Source organism: Protomyctophum bolini, assembly GCF_963924005.1.
Source record: "Protomyctophum bolini genome assembly, chromosome: 3".
Classification (NCBI taxonomy): domain Eukaryota; kingdom Metazoa; phylum Chordata; class Actinopteri; order Myctophiformes; family Myctophidae; genus Protomyctophum; species Protomyctophum bolini.
Window position 1 is genome coordinate 8,118,295 of NC_137864.1, and position 18,724 is coordinate 8,137,018.

At 42.6% G+C, this 18,724-nt stretch overlaps 1 protein-coding gene across 1 annotated transcript; it reads left to right on the forward strand.

The window, feature by feature from the left end:
* Positions 1-172: 172 nt before the first annotated feature.
* On the forward strand, positions 173-15,400 carry LOC308313052 (monocyte to macrophage differentiation factor 2-like). Its single transcript, XM_080759935.1, has 7 exons — positions 173-507; positions 6,616-6,697; positions 7,253-7,413; positions 8,078-8,152; positions 8,448-8,549; positions 8,634-8,703; positions 9,691-15,400. The coding sequence occupies exons 1-7, from the start codon at positions 494-496 to the stop codon at positions 9,892-9,894; spliced, it is 708 nt and encodes a 235-aa protein (XP_080616061.1). The 5' UTR covers positions 173-493; the 3' UTR covers positions 9,895-15,400.
* Positions 15,401-18,724: the final 3,324 nt, after the last annotated feature.

Consider the following 18,724-nt stretch of genomic DNA (forward strand, 5'->3'; position numbering starts at 1 on the left):
TCAATCAAGCAAACGGGAAAACAAAACAAAAACAAGCCCACATCGCTTATAATAACCAGGCCTGGCAACCCCGAGTGTGAGGAGAGAAGTGTCTGTATAGTTCAGCAGCTGGCTCGTCTTGTTTGTCCGTGATGCGTCCGTCCGTCCGTCGCCTGGCACAGACAGTCACCGCTGCTCACCGATGATGATGTGATGCTGCTGATGAAGATGAGAAGACGAGCAGGTCCTCCTCATCCCCGGCGCTGATGCATGTCCTCTCTTCGGTGGTCTTTCTCCTAGCGTGACTCCGTCGTGCAGCTCGTTGTCGCGGTGGTCGTCGTGGTGGTGCCTGGTAGCGTACGTGTTGTGTTCTTGCTGAAGAAGAAAGCGTGAACTGAATTTCTCCCACATCCAGCCATCCATCCACGGTTCGGACTCGGAGAGAGACTTGAGGCGCGCTGCTTCGAGCTCTGCTGACTGTCAACTGTTGCTTATTATTTATAATCCACTTTAAATGAATCTTGTAAGGTAGGTGGGTTTTAAGTCTAGACTGTCTTCCCCCCCCCCCCCCCTGCTTATTTTAGTGATAATAAAATGATGCTGTGAGGAGGATGACTGTGGTACTGATGATGATGTTAATGATGGTGGCCATGGTAACAGGCCTATTTAAATCAGCCAACATAATTCTATCCTTGCTGTAATCTAGGCTACATCATGTATATATGCATGTTATTCAGTGTGGCCCCTTATCTGTGGGGCTATTGAAGTAAGATTCTTGGACACATTAATAGGTCTCCTCCCCCCTTCATCATTTTAAAGCCTCTTCTTCACATCTTGTTCTGGTCATCCGTCCACCTCTTCTCCAACCTGTTAGCTTTACTATGGGTGTTGCCTTGTGTGTGAGATGTGGCTGATCTTCCATGATGGGACAGACGGAGACTGTCAAGTTAACTCATTTTTGCTCATAACAGTGGTGATCAAAAATAGCAGATCTACAAGCTCACTGCGCGCTGCAAGCTTGTAGCCTACATCTGCATTTTTTATCTTGAAAGTGTTGATTTTGTTTTAACACAATCTTCAGTGCTGGGGAGTGTCTGAGGCACATAACATTTTCAGATGCGGGGGTCCGTGTCCAAAAATTCATAATTTTTGGGGGGTACTTGGCACAAAAAAGTTTGAGAACCAGAACTAGAGATCACGTTTTTTTGCGCCTGATTCAATTCTGATCATATGATTTTGAGTATTTGCAGATACGGATTTTTAGTTGATGTTTAGTCCATATCACAATAGTACAATATCCAAAATCACAGACAATAATCTAATCTAGTCTAATATCATGATTTGGAATCTTTGGATATATTGATACTAGGGATGTCCCGATCACGTTTTTTGCTCCTGATCCGATTCCGATCATTTGAAAATGATTGGATCGTGACGAACTACTGATTCAGAAGGCATTTGGAGAATCGGCCTCAGGTCTTAATGGGTGTCAGTCAGTCAGTCAGTCAGTCAGTTAGTTGATAGTCATTTTGGCTCCATTTGTAGGCTCCTGTGTAATGGATACATTTGGCACAGGATTGTAATGTGTGAAGATGTGTGAATGTAACACTAACACAGCTTAACACAGAATAACTCAGTTTTGATGACGGCTTTAGTTAGCCACCAAATATGTCGTCTCCTTGACAAATTGGCTTAATCATATAAGTAGCACTTCAGTGTGGAAGTCTTAACTATACTGATACTGCCATGGTGGGGCATTGTCAAAACATCAATAAGCATTATTTTGTCGTGTGCACACTTGTGCTTTCTAAATTTATGTGGGTGTTGTGTTTGTGCAGGGGGAGGGTTGGATGATTATCTTTATGATACAACGGGCATCATTTCATTAAAATACAAAAGAGACTTCTTAAGCCTGATTTAAAAAAAAGCTTGTAGATTATTTGTGCTACTTTTAAAAGAAGAAAAATAACATTTCAAAAAATGTTCGTAATGTAATGTATGACATATGACATGTATGGTTGCAGAATGAAAAACAAGTGTCTATTGTGTCGATTAATCTGCAAAAAAAAAATTAGGCAAAAGCTAATGACATCCTGTACTGTACTGTTTTCTACATTATTGTGTAGGGCGTTGTGCGTGAGCAGGACAGGCTGGGCTGATTATGTTAATGACTTCCACATCATGATAGATTACAGGCCAGTGTTGATGAGACACACAACAGGGTGGTCTTTAGAGTGCATCTTACATCCTTTCCTCATGTACAATTTTTTCCCCCCGGTTAGAGCACTAGTTTTGATTTTCTCTCACTGATGAACCCCCCCCCCCCCTCCCCCCACCACACACACACACACACACACACACACACACACACACACACACACACACACACACACACACACACACAGAGTTCTTCTGGAGATTCTCCAGTTAAATCACCATGACACACAACACCATTATCCATGCCAAGTTTGTTCACCCACATTTATTACATTATAGCCAGGCGAGCACACACACACACACACACACACACACACACACACACACACACACACACACACACACACGCCAGTTCATGCCAGAATAAACCAGACGCAGGCAGAGATTTACAAAGTACATCACTTCAACATCAGCATAGAACAGGCACTACACTTTACAATTTAGGCATTAGCAGACGCTCTTAATCCTAAATCCTGAGCGACTTACAATAAGCCAGGACAACACAAGGTAATACATCAAATCAGCATACAGATAATAATCTAGGATCATAGGCAAACCGAGAACCTATTATCAGTCTAAAGTAAACGGTATACTATCAAACAATATCATCTGTTCTGTACATTGAAACTATATGCAAACTATAGGATGGCTGGCGTTCCACTTCCAACATTAAAGTGGGTGAATAAAGTCATCCTTTCATCACATACTTTATTTATATTATTTCTTTGTGTGTGTGTGTGTGTGGGTGTGGGGGGGGGGGGGGGGGGGGGGGGGGGGGGGGGGGGGGGGACAAAAGCTGTTCCCCAGCAGGTCTCCACTCGGTGCTCCACAGCCAGGCGGCGCAGAGCCTCCTGTCCACTGTCCTGTTAGTGTGTGTAGCCCTCTGGCCCCAGGATGCCAGGATGGCCTGCTAATTATCAGCCAGCTTGATGCAATCATTAATAACGCAGCCAAAGCCTGCTGGGCTTGGCACACTATACACACAGAGGGGGGTGAGGGAAACTCTTATTGGGGACAGACTGGCTCGTTTGTGTAGTATGTTGCTGGCTGGGTCAGGCTTTTATTAATAGCACAGAATGGATGTCAGTCTGATACTTAATTTAGATTCAGTCGTCTGCGTACATCCTCCTCGCAACGGGTCGTGATGCGATGTGCACGCGTGTGAGAGAAAGAGAGGGAGAGAGAGAGAGAGTATACACCAACCAAAAGGATTCGTGAGCTGTGTTCATTTTAATCTCTTCCTGCTGTACCTTATTCTTTCACTGCTTTTAGAATGGGCTGTGTGTGTGTTTCCGGAACTGAATTCCGTTGCTGTCGAGCAGAAAACCTAAATATATATCTCCATATTTTAACTTTTGTGTTTTTTTTTCTTCGTAAATCAACGCGCCCTAGTTGATCATTACAGCGTCACACAAAAGCAGCAAAAGTAGCAGACCTGCGAGTTCAACCTGAGTTGGCCGTCCAGTGTATGTATCCTGTGGATATAATCTCACTGGAGGAAGAGCCAGTCCATGTAGAGAGACACTTTAAAAAGCCTTAACATTATCAAAGCTTAAAGACAAGTGTTACTTTTCCAAAATGCTATAATAATGATGGTATGAGTTTCTTGTCTAAGACCCTGATGGCTCTCTTAAAGTTGTTACATTTTACTCATACAAATTGCTAAATCCAGAAAAAGAATTATACTGAATTAGAAAAAAATAAAAAGTACTGTAGGCTTCTTCCTCCACGACTACTGCTAACCGCTGTCTGCTATAGACGGAAATAGGATAGGAGATGAGAGCTTATCTCTTCCATGCTAATGTAATAAGTGGCAACAGAGGAGCTGTGGCTTTGAGTTCACCCAGGGTTGTTGGCTTACTGGAATTCTGGGTACATTTCATTGCTGAGAAGAACGATTAAAAATGTCTATAATGTCCCCCATTAATCAAGGTACGTCCTGACCGATTTTAGGTCCAATGCCGACCCCGTTCTAGAGACCACAGATGCTTTCTTTGTAGTTAGTCCGCGTTCATTTACGGAAAAAAACACACAAATATGGACATAAGAGCCAAGAGGTTTTTACCCGGCAGTAAAGGTTTTTTCTTCAAAAAACTGCTACAGGCATTAGAAGGCATTTGTAGAGTGCCGTGATTCCCCCCACCCCCTAAAACATGTGTGTTGTTAAGTAGATTTTTTTTTAATTTTAGTGCACAGTGCTAGAGTCTTTCAGTTCGCCAAAATGTGATTTATTAGGCCTACTTGAGTAGCCAATACTGTTGTGTGAAATACAATGGCAGCCTGCTGTTTGTTGCCCAGGCGTTGATTTCTGTCCTTTGGTTTAGGCAGGGCTGTGGGCAAAGCGCATGTCTAAAACCAATAACCAAATTCCTCTTGCTCATGCACTGTAGCTTAAGAAACCTTTTTTATTTTATTTCTTAGCAACGAATCAACAAAATATTCAAATTGTTTTTTAATAGTAGACTAAATCGATTATAGTCTGATTAACCACAAAAATGATCTACAGTAATGTGAGCTTGTAGATTATTTTTTATTCTTTTTTTGCTACTTTTGTTTAAAGTAGTTATGATGTTGATTTGAAGTCAAATGGCCCAGTTATCCCTAGTTATGGTTGCCTTTGCGTAGATTGTACTAAAGACGGTACAGTTTACAGTACAAGGCCAGTGGATTAACATGAACGCTCACACATATTAAATGTGAGTGTGAGTCATGTTGTTCACAGAGTGCCTCTGATCTCAGAACATCACACGTGTACGCGTCTGTGGGACGGTCGCTGTAGAATCTAGGCCTCTTATGAAATCGAGCTCTGGAAGCAGTGGAAGGAAGATGCAGCAGGAAAATAACAGGAGGGTGTGTGTGTGTGTGTGTGTATGTGTGGCGTGCATGTGCATGTGAGTGTATTTGTGTGCGTGTGCACGGCGTGCATTCTTCCTGTCTTTGTTAAGCCTCCCATTCCCCTGACACGCGTAAATTTAATCACGTGGAAGAATAAAGACAAGGGGTTGCCGATGCCAAGGGAAAAAAGGATGGGTGAGGGGGATGGATAAAGAAAAGACAAAGAAGAGAAGAGACTTTTCCCTCTTTGGGGAGAAAAGAAAAATTAGGGGGGGGGGGGGGTGGAAACACTTTTCTCATTGGGGGGAAAAAATATATACATTCAGCCCCCCCCCCCCCCCCCCCCATTCCCCCGCTCGGGGTTCCCATGACAACAATGACATCACTGTCATCTGGCTGTTCATGAGATCGTGTTCTTATCTAAAAGGAACCGTTAATCGAACTAATCAATTTATTAAAAACTAAATATCTACTTTGGGCAGAAATCTTAAAAATAAATGTCAAACAATTGAAAATAAGCTCACACGTGTTTTGCACGACGACGTTGTGCGTGCGTGCGTGCGTGTGTGCGAGGCTGTCTTGAGATGAAGACACACCTATAACTGTCACCGCTTCAGTCGGTCCGTGGTTACGAGCTGTTGCCAGGCAACAGCAGTCATGGCAACAAGTTGAAGCGGATCAAGCTTTGGTGGGAGGCGTTGCTAAGAGACGGGGCAAGATGGATGGATGGGTGGGTGGGGGGGGGGTGGGGGGGGCTGTAAGCAGCAACAGCACCCGCCCTGACTTTGTCCAGTCAGAGTAGAAACTGAAAACCTGGGTAAACATATACTGTATGAATGTGCTATATATCGTTGCTGTCGGGCAGACACCTCTTATCTCTATATTTTAACTTTTTGTGCTTTTCCCCGTAAATTATCGCCCTATACTTCATCATAACTACAGCGTCACGCAAAAGCGTCAGGAGTAGCAGATCCGTGAGCTCGAAATGCGGCGCGAAGCGACACATTTCTTTTGAGATCTGCTACTTTTGCTGCTGTTGAATTTGAATCCCGAAACGTAACGGTTTAGAACACGTGAGGTTTCCACCCGACAGAGACGATTATAGATTATGTAAATAACTATTTTTTGTCTGTTTTTTGTTTCTCCTCCCACCATCTTGACTTCCTGATCCCATACCTCCCACATGGACCCATAAAATAACTCCCCCGTAAACTATTACACCTACGCTCATGCTAGACCAAACACTTTGTTTTATTCTCTTGTTTTGTTCTTGTTTGTTTGTGTTCGTACTATTCCATGTCACCACTTGCTCTACAACACATTGTTTGTCTTTTTTTAATTTGCCCCTTTTTGGGGCTTTTCATAATGTTTGTATTTGTATTTTATTTTTTATAAAAAAAAAGGTTACAAAGAAAATGTCAAAAAGAATCTACAAGCTTGTGAGCTTATATAAACACAACTAATGCAGTGTTTTTTGTTCTGCACTAATGCAGTGTTTTTTGTTCTGCACTAATGCAGTGTTTTTTGTTCTGCACTAATGCAGTGTTTTTCTGAACTAATTCAGTGTTTATCTGATCATTGCAGATTTATGAACAATCGTGTTCCTTCCAATAAGAGATACCAGCCCACTGACTATGAGCACGCTGCCAACTGTGCCACACACGCGGTAATCACACACACACACACACACACACACACACACACACACACACACACACACACACACACACACACACACACGTCTCAAATTCTAGTATACTCGAGGGACATTTGGCACTCACAATTCTAGCAATATAACGTCTCTGTCAGATGGAAACCTCATACACGTATCTCCAAAACTGTTACTTTTCAGGATTCAAATGAGAAAAATAGCAAAACGTGTTGCTTTGCACCACATTTTCGAGCTTGTGGATCTGCTACTTTTTATGTAAACGCAAAGTTCTAACATGGAGGTACAGTAAGAGGTTTATGCCCGACAGCAAAGATAAATATATACAAAACGCACACACGCGCGCACACACACACACACACACACACACACACACACACACACACACACACACACACACACACACACACACACACACACACACACACACACACACACACACACACACACACACACACACACACACACACACACACACACACACACACACCATAATGTGAATGAATGTGCAGTGTTGACGGTGTCATTTGTCTTGCTTGTAACTCGGTACAGTTATGGATCATCCCCAGCCTGCTGGGCAGCTCGCTGCTGCACTTCCTGTCCGAAGACCAATGGGAACGCGTGTCGGCGTGGGTGTATGGGGCGGGGCTTAGCTCACTGTTCATCATCTCCACCGTGTTCCACACTGTGGCCTGGAAGAAGAGTCACCTACGGTACACACACACACACACACACACACACACACACACACACACACACACACACACAAATACACACATTTTAATTCTTTAGTTGAATGAATCCACAAATTAATATTAAGGGGAAGAAATATGACAGTTTATGTACATAATACTGTAGCGCCTTCTCCTCCACACAGCCACACAGCCTGACAGCTGAAAGAGAGCAATATTTAGTTTGGCTTTGCTCTTTGTCATGCCAGAGATTTTCAGGCCACTTGTGGCAACACGTACAGTCATGATATTGGTTAGAAAATGCAATGTCGCTACCGAAGCGCTATCAAAATAATATATTGGTTTTAGCTAATATTTTATTTGATCATATTCATGTTTGAGTTTGCTCCCAGAATCACATTTACTTATTTAAAGATATACGGTACAGTTTCAAGAAAGATGGAACGAGATTTTCTTCCCTTCTTTTTATTAAAAAAATAATAATAATGATAATATGGCAGTGTATATAGATGGGAGCAAGTTTGATATACACATAACGTGCAAAAACTGTGACATTTGTACATAACGTGAAAGGTTTAAAACACAATCTCAATTAAATGAGGCGGTTCAGATAGTGGCAGACATAACAAACAAAACGGAACCCAGGGAAACGAATGCAAAAACCTTGAGATGTTGTGTCTTGCAGGTCTGTGGAGCACTGCTTCCACATGTGTGACAGGATGGTCATCTACTTCTTCATAGCGGCCTCCTACGCACCATGGTAAACACACACCGGCCTGTAGTGTGTGTGTGTGTGTGTGTGTGTGTGTGTGTGTGTGTTTGTGTTTGTGTGTGTGTGTGTGTGTGTGTGACGTATGGAAACTAATCTGTGAAACTAATCTGTGAAATATGTTCGATATACCGCACGGTTCAGTTCTTGTAGTGGAAAAGATGAATGTAGCTATCTATGCATGTGTCTCTAGACTGAAACAGTGTGTGTGTGTGTGTGTGTGTGTGTGTGTGTGTGTGTGTGTGTGTGTGTGTGTTTTTGTGTGTGCGTGCGTGCGTGTGTGTAGGCTTAACCTCAGAGAGTTGGGGCCCTGGGCGTCTCACATGCGCTGGCTGGTGTGGGTCATGGCCTCCGTAGGAACGACTTACGTCTTCTTCTTTCACGAGAGGTTAGAGCCTGTCTGTCTGTCTGTCTGTCTGTCTGTCTGTCTGTGTCTGTCTGTCCTCTCTTAACATGTCTGTCTCTCCTGCAGGTATAAGCTCATGGAGTTGATCTGCTACACGGTGATGGGTTTCTTCCCTGCGTTGGTCGTCCTCTCCATGGTGAGGGTCCAACACCTCACATACATATACAATAAGTACAGTATGTACAGTAAAGATCCTTCTTAGTGTTAAGCCCTAACCGACCACACCAGAGGGTCGCCGCCATGCAACTCCTTGCAACCATTATTCCCAATGCCAGTTGTGAGGAGTTGCATTGGTGTGGTTTGTTTTGTTGCAAGGAGTTGCATTGGTGTGGTTTGTTTTGTTGCAAGGAGTTGCATTGGTGTGGTTTGTTTTGTTGCAAGGAGTTGCAAGGAGCTGCAGCTGGTGTGGTTTGGGCCTTAAAGACATTACTGTGTAACGTTTATTTTTTTTGTCAAAAAAGTCAAAACTGGTACTTTTCAGGATTCTAATTCAGAAATAGCAAAAGTAGCAGATCTACAAGCTCAAAGAGGCTTGCAGATATGCTACTTTTGATGCTGTAGTATGATCATGTTCATTTATGGGGGAAAAAAGGGTTATGAAATAATCTTTCACTGGTATAATCCTTCCACAATAAATGTAGCCTCATTCTCCACCAGGGGGCTCCCCAAACCAAACTAACATCTGACAGGACAGATACTTTCATACTCTGCAGAACACCTGTGTGTTCTGGAAACCTGACCCCTGCCCACATCGCTGGCACTGTCAAAGATTTGGAAAGATACTCCATCCCAATTTGCGCCACTAGAGGCCTCCCATGTTTGCACGGTCTGAAGGCAGAACTCAATGTTTACTGACTAGATCTCCCGAGTGTGTTGATGCTGGGACAGAGAAAGTTCGATAAAAAACGGTAGATTTTCTCCTATTTTTGAAAAGTCGAAGAACCACTGACATAGAAACATAGCTTTTTCAGAAAACTGTCAGGCTGTAGAAGACATTTTTTAGAATCTGATCTCAGGTCAAAATGGGTTAATCAGTCTTTGTATTGAGTTTGTGCTTGAAATGTACTGTAATTCTGCAAACTGTTTCAATCAATCAATCAATCAATCAATCAATCCTATGCAGCCGGACCAGGCGGGGCTGTACGAGCTCCTGGCAGGAGGAGTCTTCTACTGCCTGGGGATGATCTTCTTCAAGAGCGACGGCCTCGTGCCCTTCGCCCACGCCATCTGGCACCTGTTCGTCGCCATGGGAGCGGCCGTCCACTACTACGCCATCTGGAAGTACCTCTACGTGCCACCGGCCAGTCGGGTGCAGACGTCCAGATGACGGCTAGCAGGGTGTGGCGTCTCCTGTGATTGGGGAAGTGAAAGATGACACAAAGTGGAGGGATTTATATTATATGTATAGGCTGTGTGTGCGCGTGTGTGTGTGTGTGTGTGTGTGTGTGTGTGTGTGTGTGTGTGTGTGTGTGTGTGTGTGTGTGTGTGTGTGTGATGGGGGCAGGGGTTCACAACATTCGGTTCGGTTCAATATTTTGGTGTCACGGTTCTAGGGCAGTGGTTCTCGAAGTAGGGTAAACCCTAGCTAAATGAGTTAATAGCATCAACACCTGTTTAACCACTTCAACCCTACGTATATACATGGGGAATTTGAGAAAAGAAATATATGAACGTTTTCACTGCACATTCCATTCAAAGTGGGTTAAAAAAGCACTGTAGAGGCTATTTCACTGTTCACTATTATGGACATTGAGGAAAAACAAGAAAACCAAGCGCTCCTCTGTTGTTAATAGGTATGTTGCACCCGCCCAGGTTGGTGTAATACTTTGTATTTGAGTTCTGCATAAAAAACAAGTAGTCCATTTGGTTCAGGACGCTTCGGTTCGGCATGGGGCCGTTCAGTTCAATACAGCGGTTTGGGTCGGTATTTGACACCCCTACAATATACCTAAATAAGATTGTATTCTATTCATCCTGTCTTTCAGTTCAAGTCGTTTGACCCACACAACAGAGCTCCTATAGTTGATGGCATTGTACGCCTTTAAAGTAGCGTACGTTAAAGGTTTACTGGCAGTAGACGTTTATAACTACTCATGAGTACTGTATTATAATATTTATATTTATAGGTGTATTATTTTGTGTGTTATCATTATTTATATCGGGTGTTATTTAGTTCTGATTCTATAAGGGAACCGTCATATAAGTCGTCATATAGATTAGCCATATTTCGACATTACCTTTTCAGTTGCCTTTAGTTATAGATGGTATTATTATGGTTTACTATACTATTCTTTTGTCATATGCCGGTGTCCCATGCCAAAAATAGTAGATCTACAAGCGTACAAAATGCATCGTGATGATGCAACACATTGGCCCCTTTTCAACTGGGTTCAACAGGTTCTAATGTTGAACCAGGATTTAGAAGGCGTTTTTTTAGAAATCGGCCTCAAGTCTAAATGGGTTAAAAAGGAAAAGAAAAGTGAAACTGTAACTGCCATTGACGATTGAAATGGACACTTCGACCGGTCTTACGCAACACGATGCTGGCCAGGCCTAGAAGGGCTCTCTAAATCTAACAATGGTTCTTCTGCTTAAAACTGGTGTAAGCTGGTGAAACCGAAAAGTTGTTTTGGTGGAAAAGGGGCCTGTATGTTTACTATTTCCGGCCTGGAACGCTGTCCTGAGGAACCAACCCTAGTGCTTCCGCTTTTAACAAGATCCATACCAGTTGTGATTATTATTAAGCTTATAGCTACCGAATTATGAACTTTACTACTGTCGTTGGTCTACTAAGCCTACTAGATCTGCCATGAATGTCATCATTGTTAGTGTCATAGAAGATATATTTATCTTTTAAAGTATATTTTTTATTCTTCTCAAGCAAGTCTACTAATATTCTGATCTTATCGATCCATCGTGGTGGACTCTCCCATCCTCTCCATCTGAATTGAATGATAGTTATTTAAGAGGTCAAAGTATTGTGCGTTTGTGACTGAGCTCACTCAACACTGCCAGAATACAGGTTTAAACTGCCAGGATGCATAGCACAGAACTGTTGTGTTTTGCTACGCTATGGTTCACACTTGAAAGGAAACTGAAGCTATATAGTATTGTCGAACAATCGGGCCCAATATTATAACATCTCAGGCGTGTGTGTGTGTGCGTCTGGCGGTGCGAGTGCACGTGTATGTGTACATGTATACGTGCGTGCGTGTTTGTGTGTGAAATCTCCCATCGAGCCAAAGCCTCAAATCGACTGAGTCTATGTTTACACGTTAATGCATGTACCTTGAAAACACAATACACATACGCCAATATTATTATACTATATAGTATAAAACGTGTAAGAAAGAAAAAAAAGTCATTTGAAATGTGTGCAGTGCTATATGACAATATGTTTTTGATAGAGCTGAGGTTTGTTCGATGTATGGAATGTTCCAATGGAGTTATTATTTAATCATAAGCTCTTGTTAATACTTTTAATTGGTTGAATATTTATTTAACCCACAGTCACCTCTGCATCCCTATTTTGGGCAATTGCATTATAGGCACGATTTTTCAGTAATTTGCAACAAAAAAAATAGTAGATGTAAAAAGCTCATGCACTGTGAGATTGTAGATTAGACTAGTTTCTCGAACTTTGCATCATGACACTGCCATGCAACAAAGTATACAACAGGGGATACATTTATGAAGAAAACAAAAAAGATGATATAAGGAGATAAAAGGTTTGTGCCAGACATGATGACACAAAGCTGAGGGTTTGTATAGTAACAAAGTAAATGCAGTCCAGGGACCCGCAGGGTTCCTTGAGGGCAGTTACAAACCCTTAGCAGGTCTGGAACTGAGAGTGTACAAATGGACCCTTACAGGTCCATTTGGTTCCATTTTGTAGTTTGTACGCACTGAGGCTCCTCTTCCACTGGGGTTGAACCGGCTCAGTTCCTTTTTCACGCCTAATTTTGAACCAGTTCAGAGTAGTTCCACTGAAAATGGATTGGTTCGGAAACCCTAAAAGTTGGTTCGGAACTGGAACCAAAACAATACTTTCTCTTGCCTTGAACTGGGAACCAAAGTGGGCGTGTCACTATTCTACAGGTTGGAAGATGCTGATGCGATATTTAAAAAATGGCAAAAACAAGTGAAACATCTTTTTTTTAAGAAAGGAAAGGTGAAACTGTGACCTGCCATTGACAAATCTGGCGATTGAATTTCCCCTGTTAAATCGGTTATATTCAACACATTGCTGGCCAGGCCTGGAATCGATCATGGGGCAACTGGGGACTCGTTGTTCTGCTAATTCCAATGGTGCTTCTTTTTTGTTGGTGGAAACGCAAGCCGGCTCACGGCTGGTTCCGCGAAGGCACCAAGGTTCCAAGGATCTAGAACGGAGACAGTTCTTTTGATGGAAAAGAGGTTATAAAATGGGTTAGGGTTAGCATTTGAGAAGCACTGGTATAACTCATGTTATATCGCTATTACCTGAGGATATACTGTGAAAGTTCTTGTGCAGTTCTAGCGTACACGGTTTGCAAGCTATACTCTCCTTTTCAATCTATCTCTCAGGATTTGGATGAGTTCAGAGCTTAGGTATTGACCCACGTTAAAGGCACATTCTTCTAGCAGACAAGCCTGTTTGGGTGGGCACTGGGCAACGTCATTTCAACGTCAGCGTTGAAATGCCAACGAAGCTCTTAAATACAAAGTTACAAAGCCTTAGAAATGCCTAATTTAATATTCTGTCTTAGGACGGTGTTTCTTTCTGACAAGAACTGATGTTTAGCTTGCAGACAAACGTTCCATACCAGTCATTATTAACTGCCACAGGATGACTTGAAGACATTATTGTATAACAGAGGTAAAAGACGCATATTAATGTCATGACATGAGGACATGTAATGTCACTGCATTCTCTTAACGGGGATCTGTTGCTGCCTCACTGCCTCTTCTCAACAGACTTTGGGGGCTCGGATACATTTACAATATTTGAGCGTGTTTGTTTGTAATATATATTATATAGTATTTATATTCCAATCATTTACTCAAACCTGTCGGAAAACACAGGATTGATTGGCAGTTTGCTTTTTACACACTGGGAGATTATACCGTGACCACAAGTTGTTCAACTGGTCATACTGGCAAGTTCAATCAAACTGAGATTAAAGGGGAATGAATCCTTAGGCTGATTTTGTCGTTTGTTTTCCACTTCAGGTTAAAAACTACAGCAGATTAAAAACACATATAGGCTGCACAACTCTGTGTGTTAACTGCTGTCTATGAGGCACATTGGCATGCCCTAGGACTATAGGTTCTGGAAACACCTATGAAAATCTAACACTATTCATTTGTTTGGTGCAGCTCTGCTGCTAGCTCTGGTCCATAGCTCTAATGCCGTCGCATTTAGAACTATGTTACTGTCGACTTCCGGGGGTCGCATAAATGCAGATCAGCCTCTCCTCTGTAGAGAAAATAAAAATAATGTTTTACCTACTCACCAATACAAAGATGGGTTGTGTAATTAGAAAGCCTACTTTGCTTAGTGGATGCACTTTGAGCCCCCCACTACACGTATGAATGCACTTTTTGGCCAGAAAGGGTTTTTTTTCCACCCGAATGAAAAATATTCTCTATGAGGGTTTTTTCTTGACAATATCAGTGTCAGGGTGCAGTGGAGTAACACAATTTTTTTTCCACGGTTAAAAACAAACTCGCTTGCCAAATAGTGCAATTATACGTGTGGAGGGGGGCTCAAAGTGTGTCCACTAAGGAAAGTAGGCTTTCTAATTAGTAATTACACAACCCGTCTTTGTATCGGTGAGTAGGTAAAACATTATTTTTATTTTCGCTACGAGGCAGGAAGCTAATCAGTTCCATAGCCTTAATGCAACGACAGCAAGAGCAGTATAGGCTATGGACCAGAGCTACGATCTGCTTCTTACTATAGTCTAAAATGTTTTTAATCTGCTGTAGTTTTTAACCTGAACTGGAAAACAAACTACAAAATCATCCAGGGGTTGCATGCCCCTTTAAAAGTTTCCAGGGTCGACCTGGGTATAGGGTTGGGAACCTAAACATTGAATTTAAACGATTCCGGTTTCTTAACAATTCACGGTCCCATTCTTTAACGGTTTCCCTTTAACGATTCCTCTGTGGGGATTCAGAAATAGACCCTTACAGGTGTGTAACTCTCAGAGTTAAAAATTGAGAACCACCGTTATTGTAATTGTAGCCTATAGCAGACATAACAGGCTCTGACAGTGGGATGAAAGCCGGGTTCTGGAAACGGTTCTAAATGTGATGGAACTGCATGATTCCTGGTTCTTCGATGTTGGATCCCAACCCAGTCCTGGGTCCTCTGTCTGGTCTTGTTCTTTTATATCTAACACAGACCATAAAGAAGCCCCTACCTGCAGTATGATATTTTATATACAGCTCTCTGTGGTTTTATAAAGCCTCTCTGAAGTATTGTACAGTATTTCCAGATGCTGTGTGGTTCTGGGAGATGCTAAACTGTCATGTTATAGAGCCTCTGGGGGTTTCCCCCTGTGATAAATTATACTCTGTGGTTCTACTCAGAGCGTGAAGCTCAATTTATGCTTTATTGTATCTGTATGACGGTGTGCCAAAAATAACTGTGTTGCACCGCAAAGTATGAATTAAGCATATCTGTTTAACTCCTTAGGCGAGAGAGAGCACACTGCAAACTGATGTACCGCTAGTTTAAATCTCATATAAATACATTATTTGGTACAAAGGAATTGCATTCAGGAGATCAGAGTACATGCATCTCTCTCTCGCTCTCTCTCTCTCTCTCTATCTCTCGCTTGTTTTCATATAAGTGACTGTGTCTGTGTGTGGTGCTCTTGTGTGTTGTTGATATTAAGCTTAACTATGATGCCGACAATGCTTGTATGTAACTTTTGTATTCATCCTTTAATAAAATAAAATAAAATAAAGCTTTTACATGAATATTTCATTGGCCTCACAGAAGATCATTTTTCACGAATGTCTCAGATACTATGTATCATTTTGGGTGGGAACACGTTTTGGACCGTTTAGCTATTGAAAAATAGCAGATCTACGGTACAAGCTCATAGCGCGCAAGTGAGTGGTGCTGATGGATATAAAAATAGGATCCATCTTTTATCATGATAACTTTGAAAGGACTGTATAATTAAGAAAACATTGTAAATCTATACCTTCGATAGCTCAGCAGGGAGACCAATTAAATACCGTGCTGTATTTACCTTAAAATGAGTGAATATCCCTTTAAATGACCATCACTGTACCAAAAATAGAAACATACCTTAAAAAGGATTTGGAGGCAGATGAAATAGAGATCGGAGAGAGTTTAAGGTTTAACCATTATTTTAGTAGGCAAATTTACATAGAGAATGTGCTACATGGTTCAGATAATAGTATTTACATCAATATAATTTAGAATAATCAATTGTTGATTCCAAAAGAACCCGAAGCTGAACTGAACTTCCGAACTGAACTCCGGACCTGAACTCCTCTTCACAGTATTTGTTCCAGGCTAAATACTGCAGATCACGTCAGATTTGTTGATATAATGTTCATTGGCTGTAGATGTTTCATGTCCGCCATGTCAGATGACAAGACCAGTGTTGGCGCTCTTTCATTAGTGCAACGCCTAGATGATGAGGATGGCGTAGCGACGCAGAGTTCATCTTCCTTGGTTCAGTCATTGATGCCCATTGAAGCCTGGAGAGCGCCTAGGCAGGCGTTGCCAGGCAACCGGTAGATAACTTTCCCTGCACTGTGAACTTTCGGCAGAGAAAGAACGCTCCCTGACTCAGTGAGCAGCTATCTGGCCTAGACCAAGGTCATATGCATGTAGACTCCAACCATAATAGACACTTCATTATTGCACGTTTGTGGCTGGTGGCAGACAACATGGAGACTGAATAAGGAGTCAACAAGATATTAAATGGGACAGATGAAAACATATTTTGGCCATAAACCTGAATGACATGACATTTAGGATGATTAGGAACAACGCTGCACAAACAGGCCGTAGGCTAAGAGTAAAATGATGATATGGAGCATAAGGTGACAATATGAATGATCCGGCCTGGGTCAAAGTTCAGGAGAATATGAGAATATGAGACATTGACCACTGGACATTAGTTTGTAAACAGATAAGACCCATTTTATCTATCAGGTGCAATTCCGTATGGGGGTCCCTGGAAGTTCCAGACACACAGGGTGTAGGCCCGGTTCCGGCGAGCCGCCCACGTCCGAAACGGTCGAGAAATGACAGAGTTACCGTGTGGGGGTCCCCGGAACATCCAGACCCCCAGGAACGTGCCCACTGCCCAGGGGGCTGGCCAGGTTCCGGCGAGCCACCCCCCGTCCGAAATGGACTTTTCCCTCAAACCGGAAGAATAACAATAAAAGCTCTCGTAGCCTGTAGCTTTTATTGAGAAAAATCGGTTTCAGGGAAAAGGAAGTTCCGGATGATTGTTGACTACAAAACAATACTACAACATGGCATAGCGATATCATCCGCTCCCGACCGGATCATAAACCCGAAAAGGAATGCTGCCCAGGCTAGCTGACGCAAGGTTAAGCAATATGTACTACAGTACACGCTTCTTTACAGAAAAACAGACCCCAAGTCGCTTATGATAGGCACTAGGCAGACATGGCAACACTGGCTGTCTGTGACACCTGAATCTGCATGGGGATTATTAATTATGGTGATTTGAATCAGCAGTGTGGAGGGAGATCTTGTAGGGAGATCTGATTTCTGACAGGTTGTTTGCCCACATTAGGCTACTGTTGACTGATGATGATCCCACAAATGAATTCAAAATAAGGAAGTGATGGCCATATTGCCATAAATTGTCGTCGTCCCCCCCCCCCCCCCCAGGCGACCTCCCCTCAGTAAGCTCCTGCTTTAAAAAAAATCAGACCTGTCTGAAGTGAGTGTTGCAACAGCGCAGCAGCGCTCCCTGTTGGTACCCTAAACAGTAGGCTATGCATACATACTACCGTCACAGAGTGTGGCAGAGCTATACAGGCAGCTTGTGGTAGAGAAACCATAGCAATATGACAAACAGCATACATAGCCACTAGCCAGCCTTGAGCCTATAGTTACTAACAGAACAAACTCGCTCACTAGTACGCTCAGGCCAAGATTAAAAACTCCGTTTCACCTGTGGCCAATTAAACAAGATCTGCGAACCTCTCATGGCAAACTATTAATCCCTCCCATCTCATCTCTAGACTCTCGCCCAGTCATATAAACCATTCAGCCGTCCACCTCAGTTCATTCATCTCTGCCCGGCCCTAGCCCTCAGGGTAAGTATAGCCGAGGAAAATACAGTGGGTTTGTTTTGTTGGACATGTTAGCAGCCAGTGAGTACTCTGTAAATCTGTTTTTGTTTGTGGTGCTACCGTGCTACCGTGCTAGTTGGTACCATGAAGTGCATGCATAGTCGAAGTGACATTGGATGAGTGCTCCTGCTAGAGTCCTCAATGTATTGCCAATGAGGAGATCCAGTACTAAAATATTGTCCTTTTTGTTGATGTTTTTGATTACTCTACTTGCCATTTTATCACTGGAAAGATTTGCCTCTAAATGGAACCTAGGAGTAGGGCAGTAGCGGGCTACTGTAGGTAACATTGTCATCCACTTTAACTGTGAAGCTGTCGATAGGCCTAGGTTTTGGACCCAAAGAATGGATTCAGTTTTACCCAGGTGTGTTTACCAAGTATTGGTTTGTTTGCACCACCTCACAATAAGTTCTAGCCGCAATTTGCAACTCTAGATTTTCTTCTCGAGTTGCAATACCCTCCATTGATTCCCCACTCATCCAATTTGCGTTTGCGATCTGCTTGTCTTAAACGACGTTAAACTCACCAACATTGTAGCTGTAGTCCAAGCTTGAATTATCCTCTTTCAATCTGCCGAGCTTGGTTTTCATAAAAATCCCCCGTAGACATGTTATGACTCTGAGCTACTTTCTGTCAAGAAATTCTGTGCAGGTGATATTTTTTCAAAGTGCTGGAGTTTGGAAGCACACATACAATACAAAAATGCACTTCTTTGATCTTCGAATGAGCCTTCACACCTGCCAAACGAAGCGCACTTTCCGACAACACGCAGCAGGATTTGTTTTAATCGCGGT